Source organism: Yarrowia lipolytica, chromosome 1F, assembly GCF_001761485.1.
Source record: "Yarrowia lipolytica chromosome 1F, complete sequence".
Taxonomy (NCBI): Eukaryota; Fungi; Ascomycota; class Dipodascomycetes; order Dipodascales; genus Yarrowia; species Yarrowia lipolytica.
In genome coordinates, this window is record NC_090775.1 from 1,529,039 (window position 1) to 1,546,035 (window position 16,997).

At 50.0% G+C, this 16,997-nt stretch overlaps 11 protein-coding genes across 11 annotated transcripts; 7 read left to right on the top strand and 4 right to left on the bottom strand.

The window, feature by feature from the left end:
• Positions 1 to 82: 82 nt before the first annotated feature.
• On the top strand, positions 83 to 1,297 carry YALI1_F15291g (uncharacterized protein; the record flags this gene model as incomplete). The annotated part of the gene is made up of 1 exon (XM_505291.3): positions 83 to 1,297. One exon carries the CDS (start codon positions 83 to 85, stop codon positions 1,295 to 1,297), a length of 1,215 nt encoding a protein of 404 aa, XP_505291.1.
• A 766-nt stretch (positions 1,298 to 2,063) lies between these two features.
• Positions 2,064 to 2,660, top strand: YALI1_F15311g (uncharacterized protein; the record flags this gene model as incomplete). Its single annotated transcript, XM_505292.3, has 1 exon — positions 2,064 to 2,660. The coding sequence occupies one exon, from the start codon at positions 2,064 to 2,066 to the stop codon at positions 2,658 to 2,660; it is 597 nt and encodes a 198-aa protein (XP_505292.1).
• Positions 2,661 to 3,410: 750 nt separating this feature from the next.
• Positions 3,411 to 4,373, bottom strand: YALI1_F15334g (uncharacterized protein; the record flags this gene model as incomplete). The annotated part of the gene is made up of 1 exon (XM_505293.3): positions 3,411 to 4,373. One exon carries the CDS (start codon positions 4,371 to 4,373, stop codon positions 3,411 to 3,413), a length of 963 nt encoding a protein of 320 aa, XP_505293.1.
• Positions 4,374 to 5,595: 1,222 nt separating this feature from the next.
• On the bottom strand, positions 5,596 to 6,174 carry YALI1_F15352g (uncharacterized protein; the record flags this gene model as incomplete). Its single annotated transcript, XM_505294.3, has 1 exon — positions 5,596 to 6,174. The coding sequence occupies one exon, from the start codon at positions 6,172 to 6,174 to the stop codon at positions 5,596 to 5,598; it is 579 nt and encodes a 192-aa protein (XP_505294.3).
• A 509-nt stretch (positions 6,175 to 6,683) lies between these two features.
• YALI1_F15357g (uncharacterized protein) lies at positions 6,684 to 7,537 on the top strand (the record flags this gene model as incomplete). The annotated part of the gene is made up of 3 exons (XM_068283332.1): positions 6,684 to 6,697; positions 6,746 to 7,289; positions 7,334 to 7,537. The coding sequence occupies 3 exons, from the start codon at positions 6,684 to 6,686 to the stop codon at positions 7,535 to 7,537; spliced, it is 762 nt and encodes a 253-aa protein (XP_068139433.1).
• A 223-nt stretch (positions 7,538 to 7,760) lies between these two features.
• On the top strand, positions 7,761 to 8,612 carry YALI1_F15367g (uncharacterized protein; the record flags this gene model as incomplete). The annotated part of the gene is made up of 1 exon (XM_068283333.1): positions 7,761 to 8,612. The coding sequence occupies one exon, from the start codon at positions 7,761 to 7,763 to the stop codon at positions 8,610 to 8,612; it is 852 nt and encodes a 283-aa protein (XP_068139434.1).
• A 54-nt stretch (positions 8,613 to 8,666) lies between these two features.
• YALI1_F15377g (uncharacterized protein) lies at positions 8,667 to 8,988 on the top strand (the record flags this gene model as incomplete). Its single annotated transcript, XM_068283334.1, has 2 exons — positions 8,667 to 8,811; positions 8,867 to 8,988. 2 exons carry the CDS (start codon positions 8,667 to 8,669, stop codon positions 8,986 to 8,988), a joined length of 267 nt encoding a protein of 88 aa, XP_068139435.1.
• A 720-nt stretch (positions 8,989 to 9,708) lies between these two features.
• YALI1_F15387g (uncharacterized protein) lies at positions 9,709 to 10,155 on the top strand (the record flags this gene model as incomplete). The annotated part of the gene is made up of 2 exons (XM_068283335.1): positions 9,709 to 9,871; positions 9,944 to 10,155. The coding sequence occupies 2 exons, from the start codon at positions 9,709 to 9,711 to the stop codon at positions 10,153 to 10,155; spliced, it is 375 nt and encodes a 124-aa protein (XP_068139436.1).
• Positions 10,156 to 10,274: 119 nt separating this feature from the next.
• Positions 10,275 to 11,348, bottom strand: YALI1_F15403g (uncharacterized protein; the record flags this gene model as incomplete). The annotated part of the gene is made up of 1 exon (XM_505296.3): positions 10,275 to 11,348. The coding sequence occupies one exon, from the start codon at positions 11,346 to 11,348 to the stop codon at positions 10,275 to 10,277; it is 1,074 nt and encodes a 357-aa protein (XP_505296.3).
• A 1,415-nt stretch (positions 11,349 to 12,763) lies between these two features.
• Positions 12,764 to 13,564, top strand: YALI1_F15418g (uncharacterized protein; the record flags this gene model as incomplete). The annotated part of the gene is made up of 1 exon (XM_505297.1): positions 12,764 to 13,564. One exon carries the CDS (start codon positions 12,764 to 12,766, stop codon positions 13,562 to 13,564), a length of 801 nt encoding a protein of 266 aa, XP_505297.1.
• A 709-nt stretch (positions 13,565 to 14,273) lies between these two features.
• On the bottom strand, positions 14,274 to 15,950 carry YALI1_F15449g (uncharacterized protein; the record flags this gene model as incomplete). The annotated part of the gene is made up of 1 exon (XM_505298.3): positions 14,274 to 15,950. One exon carries the CDS (start codon positions 15,948 to 15,950, stop codon positions 14,274 to 14,276), a length of 1,677 nt encoding a protein of 558 aa, XP_505298.3.
• Between the last annotated feature and the right edge of the window lie 1,047 nt (positions 15,951 to 16,997).

Genomic DNA, 16,997 nt, shown 5'->3' on the forward strand with positions numbered 1-16,997 from the left:
AGTGTTGCTTAATTGTAGGGCCGTCTGTTTATAACTTGGTTGAATCCAGGTTGTTGGCAAATAGTCGCTCGATTGCTTCACCATGTCCAACAAGCCGTTTTCGCTCAAGCCTCTGGAGTCCACGGACAACTCCCCCAACTACAACAATCTGGTGTCGTCTTTCCAATCCACCTTTCAGTACTACCAGTTTGGCAATGAGCCCTCCAAGGTCGAGACCATTGATCCCAAGCTCCAGGAGCAGCTCCCCAAGGAGGACATGCCCAAGGAGCACCAGTCGGTGGCGGTGCAAGACATTCCTTCCCACGATCCGTACGCCGCATACTCGTTTCGATACGTGCATCCTCCGAGCATCAACTACCATCACAACTGGCAGGGAAACTATGCGCTGAACATGACAACGCTTCTGAACCGAGCCCAGAACTGCCAGGAGGACTGCGACGCTATGGACATGGATCCTTCCTACTTCAACGGAATCAACCCCAGCATGCTCAACGCCCCCGGAGCCATGTCGCAGCATTACGCAACCATGGCTCACTACTCGCTGTCGCCAGCCTCGCCCACTTCGGTCATGTCAAACATCCCCAGCAGTCTATCAACTCCTCCCGAGGAGGCCAAGAAGGAGTATGAAGACCCCCTGCTGACCTTCACAACCGCAGGCTTCAAAATTCCCGACGACAAGTTCGATTATTCGTCTGTTCTGCATCTCGAAAACGCAGCCATGGCCCAGAGCCATATCGCCCGAGACTTTGAACTCATCCAGTTTGACACGGAGGAAACCAAACACGAGTTTCTCCGGCGGTGCGGGAACCCCTTCTCCAACCTGTCCGCCACAGCCCCTATTCCCGAGGCCGAGTACTGCGCCCAGCTCAACCCGGGAAAGGGAGGACGTCTCACGGTCTACGAGCCCATGTACAAGTCGTACATTTCGACCAAGGTCCTGGAAGACTACTTTTTGAACGGCACTGTCATCAAACCTCGACCAGGTAACCCCAAGTGTCTGTCCAAGGTCGACATTCACGGCCAGTGCCGGTACTGCGGCGAGTTTCTCGTCATGCGAAACCACTCGTACTCGTCGCACATGTACTCCAAGCACGGAATCAGCGCCACCACCAACAACGTGCTGCCTCTGCCCACCAAGATCTCGTCCATCGAGAACAAAAGAGGAGGCATCAAGCTACAGGGGTACTGTTCCATCTGTCGCACCAACGTGGATCTCAACGAACGGGCCAAGGAAAACGAGTGGATCTCGTGGTTCTACCACCAGCAGGCCCACAATGTGGTAGAGCGCAAGCAATAGACGGAGAGAGCAACAGTAGTGTATGTATATAGGCATAATTAATGAAGCATGTGACAAGACGAGCATGGGGTCGAATAGCTACAAGTCCAGCGACTTGTTGAGGGACAGCCGATCCGAACATAGTCTCATTACAAGTACAATGTTCAGTATGACAGCTGGAAACGAGGGAGGGGTCGGCGAGTACTGCTGTACAGTAGCACGTTGTGTTGGTATCTCGATTGAAATCACATGACTGTGCAAACCTGTCGGTATTGGGTGCTATAATGATGAGGAAAGGGATATGTAGCCTATGTAGCCTTTGGTCCAAGCCGCACCTCTTCGTCACATGGTCAGTTTGCTGTTTTGCCACCAGAGTGGCGATGAAGAGGAAGAGAGTCTCATGTCAGAAGTTTGGTTACAGGCAAAACTGTCTTGCTGTAGCCTATGGGAGGAGATGACTGGTGGAGAAGGTGAAATGGAGAGTGTTTTAAAACGATGTTTTTTTTCTTCCTTTTTTTCCCCCTACTGTTGAAGTTTTGTTAATTTTCCGAAAAATGGGAAACAATCATCGCATTTACTCAGATTCAAAGTATCTCATTCAAAGACCTTATCTAAATACTAACTAATTGTTTCCATTTACTTATCAAAATGCCTCTCCTCACTTAACCTCCAGTTGAACCCGACGTTGCATTAAACTTTGACAAGGTGCATCCATATGTCTAGATAATACGTATTACAGTATCTTGTCGTCACACTCTTCACCACTACTTTCCTCTAAACAAACGCAATGTCTTCGTTCTGGGGAAACTCGCAAGCCGGCGTGCCTCCGGAGACCGCCAACAACTCGTCGTGGTGGTCCAACATCCAAAACGGAATCCGACTGCCCACCACCGAGACGGAAACCATGGCTGAAAACGCCGGAGTGGACACCCAGATTGCCGAGCCCGAGTGGTTCAAGCTGTCGTGGTGGGACCGTATGATTGTGTTTGGCGTGTGTCTGGCCGGCGCCGTGGTTTGTTTTGCCATCTGCTTCCTCATCATGCCTGTGCTGGTGCTCAAGCCTCGAAAGTTTGCGGTTCTGTGGACTCTGGGCTCCCTTTTGTTTGTCATTTCCTTTGGCGTGCTGCAGGGCCCTGTTTCCTACGTCAAGCATCTGGTCAGCAAGGAGCGATTGCCGTTCACCGTTGCCTTCTTTGGCTCCATCTTCGCCACTCTCTACTTTTCGCTCGGCATGAAGAACACCCTGTTGACTATCATCGCTTGTGTAGTGCAGTTGGTCGCCGCCATTTGGTACGCGGTGTCGTACTTCCCCTTTGGACACCAGACGATGCGATTTGCAAGCAGAGTGGGTGCTAGACAGGTCACTGGGTGGATTAACAGCTGATCAGCGTGCAAAGTTACTTGAAAGGCAACTGATAACCAACCACCAGCTGCAATCTCGGCCACAACAATACCAGTCTCGTCTACACGAGACGCAAAACGAATGACTATGGTACGAGTATTAGTAACTGTGTGTCGACAACACCAACAAACGGGCGTCCGCAGCTACAACATTCAGACGTGAAAAGGTATACATAATGAATAATGACTATTGAAAGTGTACAGCACTGTCCGCTGAACTTCACAGCCATGGCCCCCACTCATGCCTAACCGTAGTTGACACTCTGACAAACGTACTTTTCATCGACATTGACGTTGAGCCGATCAGGTCGAAGGTCTCGGGTACAAATACTCGTGGGAGTGAGCACCCGGTTGGGCAGAGGCAGATCCTCCTTGTAGAATTGGTTGTCGGACTTGTCGGCCACGTCGCTCTTGGACACAATGGTCTTGCCAATCAGGTGGCTCCATTTCGCTTCTGGTGCTTCAGACATTTGGAATTGCAATCGTGAGTGTGTCGTAGGAGAAGAAGAGAGTCGTCAACTGGTAATGTGTGTGGTGATATTAGCAATCCGGGGTGCATATCAGATGCTACTTAACTTTGGGTGTATCTATATATATATATATGACGCCACTGGAAATATATTGTCTACGCTGCAATCAATTTTCTTTTTATTTCTAGTATACATCTATCTAGCACCGTTATTAACCTGTTCATATGCTCCCTTGTACGCGGGTCCTTTTGTAGTTAGTGTAGTTATCGATCCATGGGCTTCATCTGAGGGTGAGACAAGTCCCAGCCCATGCCCTCGCAAATGGCCTGCACCGCCAAATCGCTCTCGCCACACAAGCTGATGTCAAAGTAGAACCGCGCACTGGGTTCCCGGTTGATGTAGACTCGTGGCACGCCCAGAGGCACCTGTTTGGCAATGTCGCACGCCGGCGATACCTTGAGCGACGTTCCCAGACACAGAAACAGATCCACTTTGGGCGTGGGGCCTCCCATGATGATATCCGACCGCACCATGTGCCGGAACCGGTCTGGCAGAGCCTCTCCGAAGAAGACAATGTCTGGTTTGATGACTCCTTCGCAGCGCTTGCGTCGGCACATTGGGATCTCTCCGGCGACAATCTCCGGACGCAACGACTCGCATGTGACCTTGGCTCCACACTGGCGACAGGTGGCCATGTGGAAGGCGCCGTGGCACTGCACCATTTTGGACTCCTCGATGCCGGCAATGTGTTCCAGGTCGTCAATGTTCTGTGTGTAGATTCGCAGCAGCTTGCCCTTGTCCTGCAGCAGCTTGAGGAAAGCGTGGGTCGGTGAAATCAGCGCCTGAGTGGGCATCATCACCTTGGACGCCACCCGGTAGAAAGGCGTGGGGTCCTGGTCAAACACCTCCAGGTCAAACACCTCCTGGGGGTCCGACAGACCCAGCGACTCCAGATCGAGGCTTTTGTACAGACCGTCGGCGGACCGGAAGTCCGGGATGCCCAGCGATGTGGAGATGCCCGCGCCGCACAGCACCACAATGTTCTGCGCCGTTTCCAGCTCGCGCAGCAAGTCTCCAAACGTGTGGATCTTGGAGTGAGCCGCCAGACTCTCCACGTCTCCGGTGCCAAACCGGCTGAACGCCCCCTCGTCCTCCCCTTCGTCCGACGAGATGTACTCGATGTTGGCCTGCGCCGCCGCCTGTTGCATGATATCCGTGTCCGGCATAGCTTTGGTGGTGATGTTAGAGGTACGAGTACTTGTGCCTTGCGGTTTGCGGTTTGCTTCAGTGATACCTATCTACCAGACAGTATCAACCTTCTGTGCAGGGGAATAGAGTTGGCTAACCCGTTGGTCCCAAACAACAGAAAAGAATGGACCGCAAAAAGTGCTGATGCAGAGGTCAGAATGCCCAGCGTCGATGGTGCTATGTTGGGACCTTTTTCTTCACGTGAGCTGAGAAGAAGAAGTGTTTGAAAGCAAGAAAAATACCGGTGGAGAAGTGGGGGACCACCCGGGGGGAAACAGACGGTATTTATATATCTATCCGCTAGTTTTGGTGGCTCTAAAAAGCCCCCGACTCCTTGAACTCGTCCCTTTACAAGTGTGCGGCGTTGAGTGGTTGTCCGAAAACAGAAATCACGTGTATTGGCATGAGTGGGAGATATGTAAATTAAATAAAGGCAGAAAAAAAAGGCAGAAAAAAAGGCAGAAAAAAAAGAAGAAAAAAAAGAAAAAAAAAGAAAAAAAAAGGAAAAAAAAAAGAACAAGGAGAAAAGGTATGAGTATACACAAGTATTTTTTAATGTGTGTGTGTCCATATTCTGGTCACGTGACGTTTCTCGAACATCAAACCCCCTCTCCCTTGTCTACTCGTACAACTCACTCGGCATCTACAATCACACATGTCTCCTGTGCATCCAATATGCAGCGGAAAGAGTGATGGGACGGGTTGCGAGTTGAAAAGTCGGCTTTTTGAAAGACCAGAGTCGACCGGGTTCATTTAATTGTCTTGCGAGTATCAACCGGTGGTATCTATTGTTTAGTAGAATGGTTGGTAGAGATACAGTATGTAGATATAGGCTACCTGTATTGTAGGAAGTCGAGTAAAACAAACGACTATACGAATACATAGGACCATCTGACCCAGTCGTAAGTGTACAGTACATACCGGTACGAGTAATTCTACTATACGAGTGTATATTCCCTATTCTGGACTGTACCAATAATGTCGATAGTCCAAACATGACCATATCTGGTGGTACAGTATGTCCAGTCTAGTGATGGACTTTAGGGCTAAGTACATACTGGTAGGATCTCTCCACTGCAGTAGTAAGAAGACAATCTCTACTCGTCCAGGTCAAACTCCACCGACTAAAATCACTCTGATTCCTCCTTTTGTACTCTATCAATCATATTCGTCTATGGGTTCTATCTGTCTACTGCCTGTCTACAACTTGGCCACGGCGGCAGACTCAAACTTGTTCTTGTTGGGGTTCTTTCGGACCCACAGGTTGATGGTGATGTCGTTCCACTTTTTGTTCTCGGCCACGAGCTCAAAGCCAACCTTCTGGGCCAGGCCCGACGATCGCTTGTTGGGCGGCTCAATGATGGCCAGCCAGTCGCTCTTGGTGATGTTGTGCTTCTCGTCCCACTCGACCAGACCGTAGAGCGCCTCCTTGCCAATGCCCTTGCCCTGGGCCGACGGCGCCATGGTCCACGACGCCTCGACAAACTGGGGGCTGTAAGGCGCGGCAATGGGCCGCTTGAAGTGGCTGATTCCAATCTCGCCGTAGAACTCGTTGGTCACCTTGTCGCGGATGGTGAAGCAGCCGTAGCCAAAGTAGTCCCAGTGGCCCTTCCGGTGCAGAATCTTGAGCCACACGTGCTCGGGATCCACAATCTCGCCGCCAATGTACTTCATCACATCAGCGTCGCCCATGAGCTTGCAGCAGTCATCGTAGTCGTCGATGTTGGTCGGACGGATGATGAGTCGATCGGTGATGATTTGCGGCTGGATGTCGGTCATGATGTCAAGATGTAATGGGTTCAACAAGCTACAAGAGTCCACCACGCGTCTTATATATGCTCACCGCCCGGTTATCATCCCACAATAACATTCGGGGCTCAGTGACCCGGTGCATCTGTCATGCTGGACAACCTACAAGTAGACGAGTCTAGAAAACGGCTTAACGTAGCCGCTACTTTCGTAGCAACCGCTCGAGAAAGTTGGATCGGCACTTTTTTCACCGTCCACGAGCCTGTCGTATGCGCCGGTCTGCATTTTTATGGATCACTAATCGGTAAAGGGCGCGAGCGACTCAGGTGGTAGGAGTCCTTGCGCTCACCAGGCGTTGCAGGTTAGTCGGGTTCGTCAGGGTTACTGTAGATCTCTACAAGCACGAGTACTTGTAGTACAGTACGGAGTGATACTCATTCTCGAAGAATAAAACAGATATCGGGCAGAACAAGAGAACCAAACCTCTCAGAAGACAATGAGTAGTGCTAGACAGACTAACAGAGAACTTTCGATAGACCATGTACATACTGTAGTCAAGAGTATTCCACTACAATACCTCTACAAGCATAATCCCTACGAGTGCCATACTCCTGTCCTACTCCTATCCTCCCCCACACCTACCCACATCCACACTACCCACATCCACACTACCCACATCCACACTACCCACATCCACACCTACCCACAGCCACACCTTCTCACAGCCACACCTACCATCCACTCCACATCATGGCCAGGTCAAGAATGCTTCTGAAACGCACCATCCAACGCTTCCTTTCTTCGGAAATTCTCTCAGCCTCTTTTGGCTCCTCTTTCTCGTGCACCTCACGTGTACAACCGAAATAGAAGGCCGAGACGAGCGGTGCTCGCAATCACAATCGCAATCGCAATCGCAGTTCTTCTATCTGTCTCGCACCTGCTCTGTGCTCACCTCCATTGTACCATGGTCCAAAAGAAGCAGCCATCTGACCCAAACGTACAACTCCTTTGTCCACAGAAACCAAGAGCCCTCAAGGAACTCAGCTGGCAACCCGAATGAACTCTCACTCGCCTCTTCCGGATCTATTCTGGTGCTGTTCCGGGCCGCGCATCGACAAACAGCCCGAACCGCGGCATACGATAGAGTTGAAGACATTGTCGGATGATGGAATTTATCCGGAGTTAAAAGAATCGTCTGGAATTGCCGTCGAGTTCCAAGCCTCACACTAAAATACAAGAGAAACTGTACCTACAATTCATGTGGCAAATCTCTACAAACTGCCCCAAAACCTCCATGCTTTTTTCCCATCAAATTCACTTGACAGCCTTGTTGGGAGTTTGTGGGTTACTTGGCAGCGCGGTTAATAAAGTTTCATTTTTAGGTGGCGATTAGAAAAAGAAATTAAAGAGCCGAAATCAAAAAAATAAATAAAGAAAATAAATAAATAAAACATAAATGAACCTTTTAGAATTAAATTCGAAAAAATTAGGAAAAATAATTAAAATGTCAAAAACGCCAGGCATGAGATACAACTACAACATACTCTTCAGTAGAATCAATTCATCTATAAATCCGTTAGTAGGCCTACCAGTAGACCATTAAATAAATACGCTGAATGCTCATGCTACATCTGTGTAGATCATGCTTTTTTCTCAGTCGGGGGATCCAGGCGCGGGATCCAGGCGCGGGAAAGCTCAGCACGCCGGAATTAGCAGGAGTCGCCACCAGCCTTCTCCTGCAGCTCGCCTCTCCAAGAGTACAGGTTGGACATGTTCACCTTGGAGCTCTTGCTGGTGTTCTCGTCGAAGATGGAACAGCCGTATTCGGCAGCCCAGGGAGGGGTGTAAAGATGCAGAGAGACAGCCACCTCGGTTTCGCTGGGGTTTTTGATTCGATGCAGGCCGATTTTGTCGGACATGTAGGCCACCTGCTGCTCGGATCGAACAGACTCCTTGATGACCTTCATGGGGCCCTCGACACCTTCCTCGGGCCACTCGTAGAGAGTCTCCACCAGGTTGCCCTTGAGGATCTTCATGATGCAGTGGGCGTCGGCGTGGTCATGGATGCACGAGCCCTTTCCGGGGTTCCAAACCAGCAGAAGCAGGTTGGCCTTGTTGTTGATGTTGTCCACTCCGTTTCGGGTGTATCCTCGAGTGGGTTCTTCCAGAGCAAAGTCCTTCCACTCGGACTCGATGGAGTGGTACCGGGTCATGATGTCCATGAGGTCTTCGACGTTGACGTCATCGGAATCAATGCCGGACGACGGGCCCAGAATTGTTCGGATGCCCTCCTGGAGCATTTCAAACCCCGTCTGTCGCTCGTCTTCGGAGGACGACACAGAAAGCTTTCTGAGAATCTGCTCCGAGCACGGCAGCGCAATGCCCGCAGGCAGTTGCTTTCGGCCCTTTTCCAGCCGAGACTGCTGCTGTCGAGGAGGCGACATTTTGTCCAACACATTGTTGGATGACATGGACAGAGTGGGGGGAGGAGCCATGATGATAGTAATTAAGAGCGATAGAAAATGATACGGGGGTTTTTCTTTTTAATCAGTGCTTGGATAATGCAGGGCTCGATGGTCTTAGCGCTGCTGTCTTTGTGTGTGTGTGCTTGTGTTTTTTTTTTGGGTCTTGTTGGCTGGCGCTTTGTGATTTCGGGTCACGTGAAATGTTGCAATTCTGGAGCGTGAAATGACGTGCTCGCCCTCCCTACTTATACCCGCAGGCCTGGGGGATTTGTGTTTGTGTCGGACAAAGCAAAGGGGGGTAGTGTGGTGCAGCCAAACCTTAAAGACAGACTGCAGTGCGTTGGTTATGCAGAGTCCCGCCGAAAGAGAGCAATTTTAGAAAGTCTAAAAAAGCCACAGTTTGGATAGTATCAATGTAGTTGTGTGAGGAGAAATCACAAAACGGTACCAATGGCCCTTTGGTGCAGATGTGCCTGGCAGTTATATAATTTTAATCGTGGCTTTGTGGCGACTTGGTAGTCCATGTCGTGCTTGGGGGGATTCTGGGATGCTGGGCCGCTCGCGGGGCCCCTGTCAGGTGGAATGGAGCTTGCGGCATTTTCCGGCCACGACTTGCTACGGCGCTTCCCCAAGCGGCAAAACCCGTACCCTAAGTGGCTAGCTTTTTCACGTGGCTCAGCCCAGCCAATCGGATTCTTCAGCCACTGTGGCGAAGGTGGCTAAGGTTTGGTAGAGGTGGTTATGACTGAGCGAGACCGAGAGAGAGCGAGAGAAGGAAAAAACCCGAGAAAGACGGGCGAAAACCGAGATATCGGCGAAAGAACCGAGAATGAATTGGGAAAAGAGATAATCGGGTTGGCATGTTGGTGTACGCTCTTTGTTCGGGTGATAACAATGCTCGGATTGGTGTCGTTATCAAGAGCGCTGATATGTATGTACGGGAGCTAGCACCCCCTTTAACCCCTGAAAACTTCCTATAACAGACTTGCTGATCTGTTGTCCAATCTGCCAATGGAATGTGCAACCAGTACGGTACTTGCATCGTATACAATACGAGGACAGCCCCCCATTCATATCGGAAGCACCCGACAAAGAAAAGATGCACGATCGGAGATCTTCCAGGAGGTGGTTAGTAGTTATTGGTGGATGGTGGATGGTGGTTATTGGTTATTGGTGGTTATTGATTGACTCAGGTTTCAGGTGCGCCACAGAGGCTAGTGCTGAGACTACCGGTACGAGTGCCGGTACTGGTAATTGTACTAGTAGCGTCCGAGCTCGACACTTGTGCTCGTAGTGTCCTTGTACGCGTAGTGTCCTTGTGCTCGTGCCGCCAGTTCGTCATGCTCTAGTGTCGATTGCTTATTTTATTCTAGTCCATCCTTCTAATCTCAAAGATAAGGCTCCACCGTCTCAGACTCGGACTTCACCACCCCCCTCCGTCGCAGACTCAGACTCAGTAACTTCCATCTGTCACTGCTTCTGTCCCAAGCCCACCCTTGACATTGAACCATACCTTCCATGTCTCAGTCGATCTATCCATGCATAGACCGACCATGATGCTGCTGCTGTAGACAGCCGAGAATCACATTCCCCAATGACGACGGCCGCTCAGCTGGCTATCAGGGACGGCAACATCGCTTGCGCTCCTTCCCTACCCTCAGGTTCCTACGCAGGCGGCAAATAAGCACCCCACATGACCACCTGAAAGGTGATCCAGACGAAAATGTAGCGCACCACATAGTGCCCATTGTACCCCTGAGCCAGCTTGGCCATGTACCAGTACAGGGTCGGCAGACAGGTGGAGATACGGGTGATGATCTGAACATGCCACATGAAGACACACGCCAAACCCATGATGGCATGCACCGTGTAGAAAGGAACCAGCGACGGGTTGGTCGACATGGACTGGTACATGAGATAGAGCACTGGGGCGGCAAACAGAAAGTTGGGAATGTTGTTGGCCGTCCAGTATCTCAGGAAACCAACGTTCCAGTACCGCTGCTGAACATAGCCGTAGATGCTAGGAATGTAGTAGTTGCACCATTCGTCGCGCTCGGGACAGAAGATGGACCAGGGCAGGTACTGGGTGTACAGAAAGACCGCTCCAACCAGAGACCCGCCAATAACAACAGAAACTCCCCTGTTGAACTGGTTGTGCTTGATGGCAGAGGCCAGATCAAACAGAAAGGGGATTCCCCACAGCAGACCGTTGCCTCTTAGTAAGCAGGACGCTCCCAAAACTGCTCCTGCCAACGGGTACTGGCCCCGCTGTCTCAAGTACAAACCTGTGAACGACAGAAGCGCAAACAACGACTCGGTATATCCCGCCACCAGAAAAATGCCCGCCGGCGACAAGATGTACATGAGCGCGGTGGTTTCGGCAAACCGCTTGTTGTGGAAAACGGACTCGGTGAGTTTTCTGAGCATGAGGGCCGCCAGAAGATGACTCAGCGACGAGACGGCGATCGCCGTGTAGGCAATGGCGTCACGTGATCCGGCGAGTCCCAGAGCACGGGACCACATCCAGCTGAAGGCCCATTCGTGTTCGTACAGATGGGATCGCTCTGCGCTGGACACAAAAAACACAGAGTCCCAGATGACCAAACGCGACAGAAAACGGTTGTTGGGGAACAGCAAGGTCGAAGAGGTGTCATATTGCCGGGGGACCACGAGCGCAAGCGCTACCAAGTATGCCTTGATGGCCACAAACACCACAATGAGCGTTGTGAAATGTTTCATTAGTTGTGTCGAGGAGTCTGACAAGGTTCAGAGTTGAGAGTAAGATGCATCGGGGCATGTTGGGCAGGTGAAATGGGGGGAGTTTTTGTCTGTGAAGAGAATGGATGAGATGAGTGTGTTTGTGAGGATTGGACAAATACGATGGTTGTTTTGGATTCTCGATGCGATTTCCGTGGCGGGTTTTGGAGCAGTGTCTGAATGTGGATGCTATGCACTGAGCTGAGCTGAGAGGTGGGAGGAACAGAGTCGGAGGTGGGGATTTTTGTATGGGAAGTGGTTGAGATGTTGGTATCTTTGAACTCGCCAAGAGTGAAGAAATCCATTGAGATTAGTTTTGGAGTGCTGAGGGACTTGGATGTGCCGATATCAGTCCTTCTTATAGTGGTCTTATACAGAAACACGTGTTTTTTTTGGCGAGTTCTGGACAAAGCCATTGTGAGACAAAAACCGTCGATATATAGCTTGAAATGGGTCGGAAAATTGTCACACAGCCCTCGACTATCGTCTATGAGTGTCTGTATGTTTCTGAACACGTTTCAACCGACTCTCATTTGGATGTTATCTTTCTAACCAAATGTTAACTATAGGTTAGGAATACTTAACTAAATTAGACAGATTTGAATATCAAATACTGGTGGTAGGATGACAATTGAATAAACCCCCATTGGTACTGACCACCCAGAGAGAGCTTATGTAATCTAGCATGGAGAGAGGGCATTTATATATTTATATTTATATTTATGTTTATTTATTAATTTATAATTTATTTATAATTTATAATTTATATTTATATTTATATTTATATTTATATTTATATTTATATTTATATTTATATTTTTATTTTTTTTTTTATTATTTTATTTATATTATATTTTAATTTATTTTTATTTTTGTTTTTATTTTTATTTTTATTTTAAATTCTTTTAAACATACCCTCTGAACCAGCAACCAAGACAAGACAAGACAATCCACAAATACCAAACATCAATATCCAACCCGGGCCCATCTCTCCAATCTGACAAAATAAAACACCGAAATACCGGTTCGATTGTCATTTATCTCCGTCTGTTCCCCGATCAAAATCACTTTTTTCTGTCCTGCCTTTTTTGCACAATAATTTAAACTCGCAAGCACTCAGGCACCACAAATCACATGAATATGAGGCTACAAGAGTGTCTCTAAGAGCCGCCACGGTGTTTGAAACCACGCAAAAAGTGGAAAAATCGATTCAAACCGCCTCCCAGAATACCGCCACAGCCTCCCCCAACCGCAATTTCCCCCAATTCCTCCACAATCACCGCCCCAAATCTCGCCCATCTCCCCGCATAAGCAATCTGCAGACTCCTGCACAGCAATTGACGACTCATCATCAGCACCATCCAAGTAACTTCAACACATACACAAGTCCATCAACCATGTTCCGAACGCTTCAATCGCTGAAAACCGCCCGATTTCCGTCGGTCCAGATCCGCCAGATCACCGTGGGCACCGCCAACCCCCGCTACCACGTCCATCTGCTCGACAAAGACACCACGGATAAGTTCCGACAAAAGTTCAAGCATCTTCGAGACGTGGACTCTATCACCGCCACCGTGTCGCTTTCCCCGGACCCTCTGGCCGTCTTTTGCGCCTCCACGTCCATCTCTCCCATCAAGAAGACGCTTCTAGACCCCAAAGAATCGCCTCTAAGACACACCATCTATCGACCGGACGCCGATGAAGATCACACCCACAAGGAGACCCGAATCTACTCGCTCAAGGAGTTCCAGACCCTGTACGGCCAGGACTCCGTCACCGACGCCGATTGTCTCTCTAACCTGTACTGCGACCCCCGAGTGTTCGACAAAGGCAACTCCGACTTCCTCAAGGTGCTCAACGAGGTGCTCAAAAAGGACGCCTACAAGGACCCCCAGGTCAAGGACTTTGCTGCGGGCCAGGTCTTTTCTATTTTGCCTCCCCAGAAGCAAAAGAAGGGCTCTGCCCCCGGCGGAACCCTTTACATCCCCGTGTTTGACAACAGAAACCCCCCCATGCAGGCTCGAGTTCCCGACGTCCAGGACACCATGGGCATGATTGTGGTGGATTACGAGGGCAAGATCAACCCTGACACCTATGAGGAGAACTTCCAGTACAGAATCATCACTCCCGACGGACCCCCCCAGCTATCGGACTACATCTACCCCAAGGTGAAGAAGGTGTGCGAGGAGGCCAACTAACTGGCTGGACAGCAGTGAGAAGGGCCCCCTGACACCACAGAGCCCAATTGGCACGCATGTCTAAAACTACAACTACAACTATACAACTATAGACAGTTCATTACATTGACATAGAGGCAAAATCTCCAACAAGCGAACCTCAACCAACTGGTGGATGCTCAAGGATGAATCGCGTAGCCCAAACAACCATCAGATACATTTTCCTTGTTCAACACGACTATAGAAAGTAAGTGTAGGTCCTCCACTAGAAGATACCGTTGCGGGCAACTTGACGATATCGGAGAACAATATGATGGATATACAGCCACGGACCACTCTGATTGATTAGTAAGTCGAGAGATCAACCCGTTGCTCACCAAGTCGATACTGCCAGTTCTGGTTCTGATCTTCTGTTCTACAAGTAGCCAGCAGAAGAACCTGTCGAGTTTACCAGGAGTAGCATCGTCATCCACGTGCCCTTTATCTCTGAAATGTTGCCTAGCGGCTTGACCACAATTTCATCCTACCTCATGGCTGTTTTCTCCAGCCACAAGCAAACCACATTAATCATTACGTATAAAAATGCTCCTCCACAATCACCTGCTGCGAGTTCGGAAACGAAACGTACCATGGTTCCAGTGACTGGGTGAGACACTTCCGGGAAACCACCCCACCTTGTAGCAAGACAGTTCAAGGCCCTCCATCCCCGCCCTCCACGACATCATCGTCGCTACATAAAATCCCTCGTCACGTTCAAGAAACTCGCAGTGTCATTTCCACTCTCCCCCAACACCTTGATCATCTGCCGCGTATGCTGAACAATGCGCTTGAGAGGCGCCACGGGCGACCGTCCATGGGCAACCAGAATGGCCGACGACAGCTGCTCCCATAGCTCCTCCCGTGACTTGACTGTGTCGAGCTCCTCGTTCACCTGATCGGAATCGTAGGCAATCAGCGAAAAGGCGTGACGCAACAAATCCTGCACCTGTGGGCGGGGGTCGTTGGCGTACTCCATCTTGAGTTCCCGGCCATACTCCACAGCCTCAATCACCTCGTTGGCCTGCAGCAGCTCCACAAACTTACGGCACTTGAGTTGGAACAGCACCATATCCTGAGACTCAAACACGGTCGGGTAATGCTCCTCCACCAGAGCCATGGCGCCGTCAATGTCGCCCGACAGAATCAGACCGCGGATCTGGTGCCTGATGGTAATGTCTGGAGAAAGGTATGACGCTAGCGACTTGAGTCCCTCATCGGAAGGAGGCTCCATACTCACATCGCCTCCACCGGTCCCTTCGTCTTGCATATCCTGGTCTCTGCACACATCGCGGTACAGAGCCTCAGCCGTGTCCACGTAGCCCACATGCGTCAGGTACGACATGACTAGGTTGTTGATGAGCGGGTTGAGGTTTCCCTGGGCGAGCTGTTTTTCCTGGAATGCGTTTCGAGCCGCATGGGCAGGCACCTTTGTGCTGGACTCGATGCGTTTCTGCGTCTCGTGTTTCTGTTTGAGCACGTACTGCTTGATGTCAAACACAAACGGACCCGATCCCCCAAAGTTGGCCTTGATGCGTGCGCCGGGCGAGTTGGTGGACTTCTTCTTGACGCCAATGGCGGGGTAGAGGGGGTCTGAGGGGAGATCCGAAAACGCCTTGGTCAGCGGCATGCCATTCTTTGTGAAGAAGGCCTCGCGCTTCTTGAAGTTGATGCAGCAGCCCACCACGTCGCCTGGCTGGTTGAAAGACGGCCCATAGTCCTTGGAGGTGCCCTGGCAACACATGACGTTGCCGTAGTCGGAATGGTAGCCCCAGGACTCGGTTTCGAAGCCCGGCGGTTTGGTCAGCGGCGCACTCGTCTTGCAGAAACCCATGCACACGGCCGAGTCTTTGGAGGCCGACAGAATCTCCACCTCGTAGTAGTAGACGCCACAGCCTCGGGGGATAGGGGCGTCCGACTTGTACACCACGTTTTCGTCCTTGCCGTCGTCGTCGCCCGTTTCTGTGTCGATTTCCAGCTCGTCTCGGATGCAGTTGATGGAGTCCACCGCCGGGATCCACATGGTCGGCAATTTGGGCAGAGAGATGGGCTTGTGGTCCTGTTGCTGATGCAGTTCCAGCATGTTGGCCGACGAGACTGGGGCTGGACAAGAGGTGTCTGTGGCTTTAGCTCCTCCGTTGTCCGCGTTGTCCGCGTTACCCGCGTTGCCGTTGCTTGTGCTTGTGCTTGTGTTTGTGCTTGTGTTTCTGGTCTTGTGGGGTCCGTTCCAGCCTCGCAAAAAGGACAGGTCACCGGAAACAGACGCTGCCTGGGCCACGTCGTCCTCCGTGTAACCGTAGCGCTCGGAAAAGGCCGTTTCCAGCAGGTACTCGGGGATCCACTTGGGATTGTGCGGTTTGGCGTCGGTCATGGTGTGGGGCGTAGGTGGCAAGTCAAGCGACACTGATAGTTGACTATCTAACTAATATGCGAGATAGCTAAACCTTGTGGAGGTGATTACTAAGGGGCGTGGAAAGGAGAAAGAAAGGAGCAAATGTGATTAGAAGGAAGAAGAGGGATAGTCCGAGTTGTGCATCTGTGTTTTTTGTCTTGAAGTATTTCCAATATCGACTCTTGGCGGTAGATAATGATTGTGAAACTGCCATAGCAGACTAGATTCGAGCACATTTCGGGACATGAGAGATAATGGACGGATTCACGGGAAAAAGTGACGATTTTGTGGTATCATTGTGATCACCGGAGCTGTGCGATTCGAATGGTACTATTTTTCAACTATTTATGTTACAAACAGAGCATATGGTCTACAAATGTTCACATTATACAGAAGGGACTAACAATAGACTCGACCTGAGAGTAATATTGGTAATGATGGTGCTATAAAAATGGTATAGAAATGATCCTCTAATCGTGAGGATCATGATGAACGAATTTTCTCAGCTCTGGGAGTACTACAATGGCCTCAAATGTCTACAAAAAACCCGGGCTGACGACAAGTAGCAATATATTTGCAACACTTGAGTGGCCCCCTACTTGTCTCATCAGAATGATATAACAGTGTTCATTTTCTGGGCCAAATGTCGTTGATAAGCCACATTGAATCTTCATTGCTACAATCGTTTTTTCGGTATTTATTCCGGTATTTAAATCATAAATGAAATGAAATAAAATCATAAATGAAATAAAATATGAAATGAAATATGGAAAATCGTTGAAAACACAGCTTCAACCCGGAACCATCTCAGCTCCTAAATGCTTCCCTACTCCACTAAATTCCTGTCCTCCTCCTGATTTACAGTCGGCCAATTTGGAATGGTACTACCGATCATGAGCCAAGGGGTAATTTCCGGATAGTCGGAGCCCTCTGAATTATAATGTGGCGAGGGTCATAATGTGGCAAGGGAACGTCAAGTGAACTCTCTGGCTGGATCCCGCGTGTGTTTTGAGCAGGTGGATATCG